The sequence below is a fragment of the Lipotes vexillifer genome, unplaced genomic scaffold, assembly GCF_000442215.2.
Source record: "Lipotes vexillifer unplaced genomic scaffold, Lipotes_vexillifer_v1.1 scaffold278, whole genome shotgun sequence".
Taxonomy (NCBI): Eukaryota; Metazoa; Chordata; class Mammalia; order Artiodactyla; family Lipotidae; genus Lipotes; species Lipotes vexillifer.
In genome coordinates this window covers 4,022,679-4,025,601 of record NW_006769677.1, presented here as the reverse complement: position 1 = coordinate 4,025,601, position 2,923 = coordinate 4,022,679, and the positions used below count along the sequence as shown (strand labels likewise).

The 2,923-nt window shown below is 47.7% G+C and overlaps 1 protein-coding gene across 1 annotated transcript in view; it reads right to left on the bottom strand.

Annotated features, from left to right (window-relative positions):
- Positions 1-2,685, bottom strand: part of SOS1 (SOS Ras/Rac guanine nucleotide exchange factor 1) — a 151,307-nt gene extending 148,622 nt beyond the window's left edge. The window contains exon 1 of the mRNA XM_007445767.1: positions 2,599-2,685. Coding sequence (XP_007445829.1) covers positions 2,599-2,685 — 87 coding nt within the window. The remainder of the gene's footprint in view (positions 1-2,598) is intronic.
- Between the last annotated feature and the right edge of the window lie 238 nt (positions 2,686-2,923).

The following is a 2,923-nucleotide window of genomic DNA, read 5'->3' as shown; positions in this document are numbered from 1 at the left end:
TTTCCCTACCCTTTCATTCAAATTTAAGTTCCAACCAGGCGTCAGGCACTGTATACATGGAGGATAAAACGAGGGTAAAATATCATCCCTGTTCCCAAAGACCATCCAATCTAGTTGGGGTGGGGAACTTAAACAGGAAAAAAACAGGAACTTAAAATTAATTGTTAAGTGCTAGGCTAGGGTGCTAAAAGAATATTTAGACTGAAAGCAAGACTATCCAACTCAGGCCTGAGGGTCTGAGAAAAGATCTGAGGTCTAGAGAGTCCAGAGGATGAGTGGTGTTAGGCCAGGCAAAAGGCTGTCCAGGTGAAGAAAACCTGGATGTTCAAAGAGCCTCAGGTTAGATAACACAAGCTGATGCATCTGCAGACAGTACAATAAGTCGAAAAGAAGATATGGAGATATCCACAGGAAATGTCTAACAAGCAGATGAAAATGCAGGTTTTGAGCTACCAAATATATTTTCAACCTAACAAGCAGATGAAAATGCAGGTTTTGAGCTACCAAATATATTTTCAACCTGTCTTTGGTGGCTTAAAATCATCTTTAGTGCATATTTTATATAAGAATTGGGAGAATCTCACACATCAGCAAGACTGTGTACACTTCCACCTTCTCCCATCACTTCTACTGTCAAGCAAGGGTATCTCTGCTTAAAGTCAAACCAGGTTTATATAAATAAGCAAAGAGGACTAGTGGGGACTGTGGAAAATCTTAGACAGATGCCTTGTCTAAAGAGGGCAGCCATTTACTCAGCTCCAGCAGCTTACTGCCTTGCTTGAATGCTGGCCCAATGTGGAGAGATCTTCCTATTCTCCAAGAAAAGCTCAAAATTCAGATTTTATGTAATATCTCCCATTTGAAAATACTGGCTTCTGATTACATTAAAAATAAGACAACACTATGCCAGCCAAAAAAAATGCTTCTGTGGACAGATTTCAGCACGGGCCACCAGTGTGGCAGAGTTAGACCTGGTCTGCTAAATCCTCCAGTGCTCTTCTCACTACCTCATAGGAGCCTCAACTGATAGGGTTTCATGGTGACTCCCATGGGATAGGAGCTGCTTGCTTCCAAGCAAAACAGCCCCAAACTGATAGTGCTTTATTAGTTCTTTTATATATTGTCAATAATTTTTGTCTCTTCCCCCCCCTGGTCAGGATCCCTGCCTCTAGCATCACTGAGACTTCCTACTCCCCTTCTATTACAACCTAAGATGGCAAGCTTGCAGGTAAAGCAAAAGTAAACAGAGAGCCTGACAGGATTTCTAATGAATAAAGCAGGTAAGGCATATGGCAAAGATTTGGTTTTCTTAGAAAACAATTATCACAGAGATATCTGTGACTAGTCAGATACCTGAGCAAAAAAGTAGTAACTTATATTTGAAATATATGAGCAATTTCTACTAACAAACCAAATAGGTTCCATTGTGAGCTACCAAGAGGGGGAGGGAGAACATGGCAAAAGGGAAAGTAAAAGTTGCTGTCCTTTGAGAAATATCAGATACCTCTTAAAACACAGTTTTTTAAAGTATAAATGTTTAAAAGGTACACTATAATCTCAACTCTCAGTGAGAAATAAAAATAGTTTAAAATCAGATAACGTGAAACATTCTTCGAGCAACAAGAAATGGGGATTTAGAAACACTATCAAAAGAGTAAAGCTATCCTTATATTTATAAGAAGAGGTAAAAGGAAAACAAAATAATCTGATAGTTTTTAATATTCATTCAGAGATCAGTTGCTGATGTTTTAGTGTATTATTAAGTCACAACGTTGCTTCAGGAGCTCTGAAAATCTAACAACACTTCCTAATTATACTAAAACGTGTAAAAGTACAGATCACGGGGTATATAACTTTAGATAACAATGTGGCAAACTCGAAGAAACACAGAAATGTTAAAATTTCTAATCAACAAAGCGAATGACAGTACCAAGATTTTGAGAGAGAGAGAGAGAGAGAGACACGGGGTGGGGGGGGGCGGGGAGAGAAAGAGAGAAAGGGAAGGGAAGAAAGGAAAGCAAGGAAGGAAGGAAGGAAGGCCAGTGGCATGTGCACCCGCCCCTGTGAATCGGAGGAGTCGGGGAATTCAGGGGAATGAAGAGTGATTACAGAGGGCGAGCAAAGCAGGCCCTGTTCCTGCTGGCAGGCGAGCTCTGCAATTACTTAGAGCAAGCATTATGGCCAGAGCATTCTGGAGCCCACTTAGACGAGATGACTGGACACCTAAAACCGGAGGCTGACAGCAGCTCGGGGAGAGGACCGAGAAGGCGGAAAAGTGGCTTGCTTTGACCTCCACTGAAAACGGAGGCTCCTCCAACTCTCGTCTCTGAACCAGGGGCAGGGCAGTAAGCTCTCTGCGGTTGGATTCTTCGGACAAACTCTCTCAGGCTCCCTGCGGCCTTCCCACACACCACACCGGGTGAATGTCAACACGGAGAGCCAGCGAGTGTGAGGGAACCTCTCGGTGCGCGCCGTCCTTTCTGGGAGGCGGTGAGACCCGGAAGAAAGACGGCTCCGCGCGCGCCCCGCCTCCCAGCCCTTCGCCAGCCCCGGCCCGGCGCCCTCGCAGGGGCTGCAGCCGGGAAGCGCGCTCCTCACCTTTTTCAGCGCAGGCACCAGCAGCCCCCGCCACTTGGGCGCGTTCTCCTCGCTGAAAAACTCGTACGGCAGCTGCTGCGCCTGCATGGTGCCCCCGGGGCGCCTCCGGGTTGGGAGAGGGGCGGCGGCGGCCGGGCCGGGGAGCCGCGAGAGGGCGAGCTCTTAGCGCGGAACAGGGCCGCGGCCCCACCGGACGGCCCGGCCCCCTCGGGACGCCGAGCGGCCGGGCTAGCCCCGGAGAGGGAGCTGGGTGGCGAAGCCCGCGCCCGGCCACCCACCCGACACGGACACCAGCAGCGAAGAGCGAACGCAGCCCGGAGGCGGC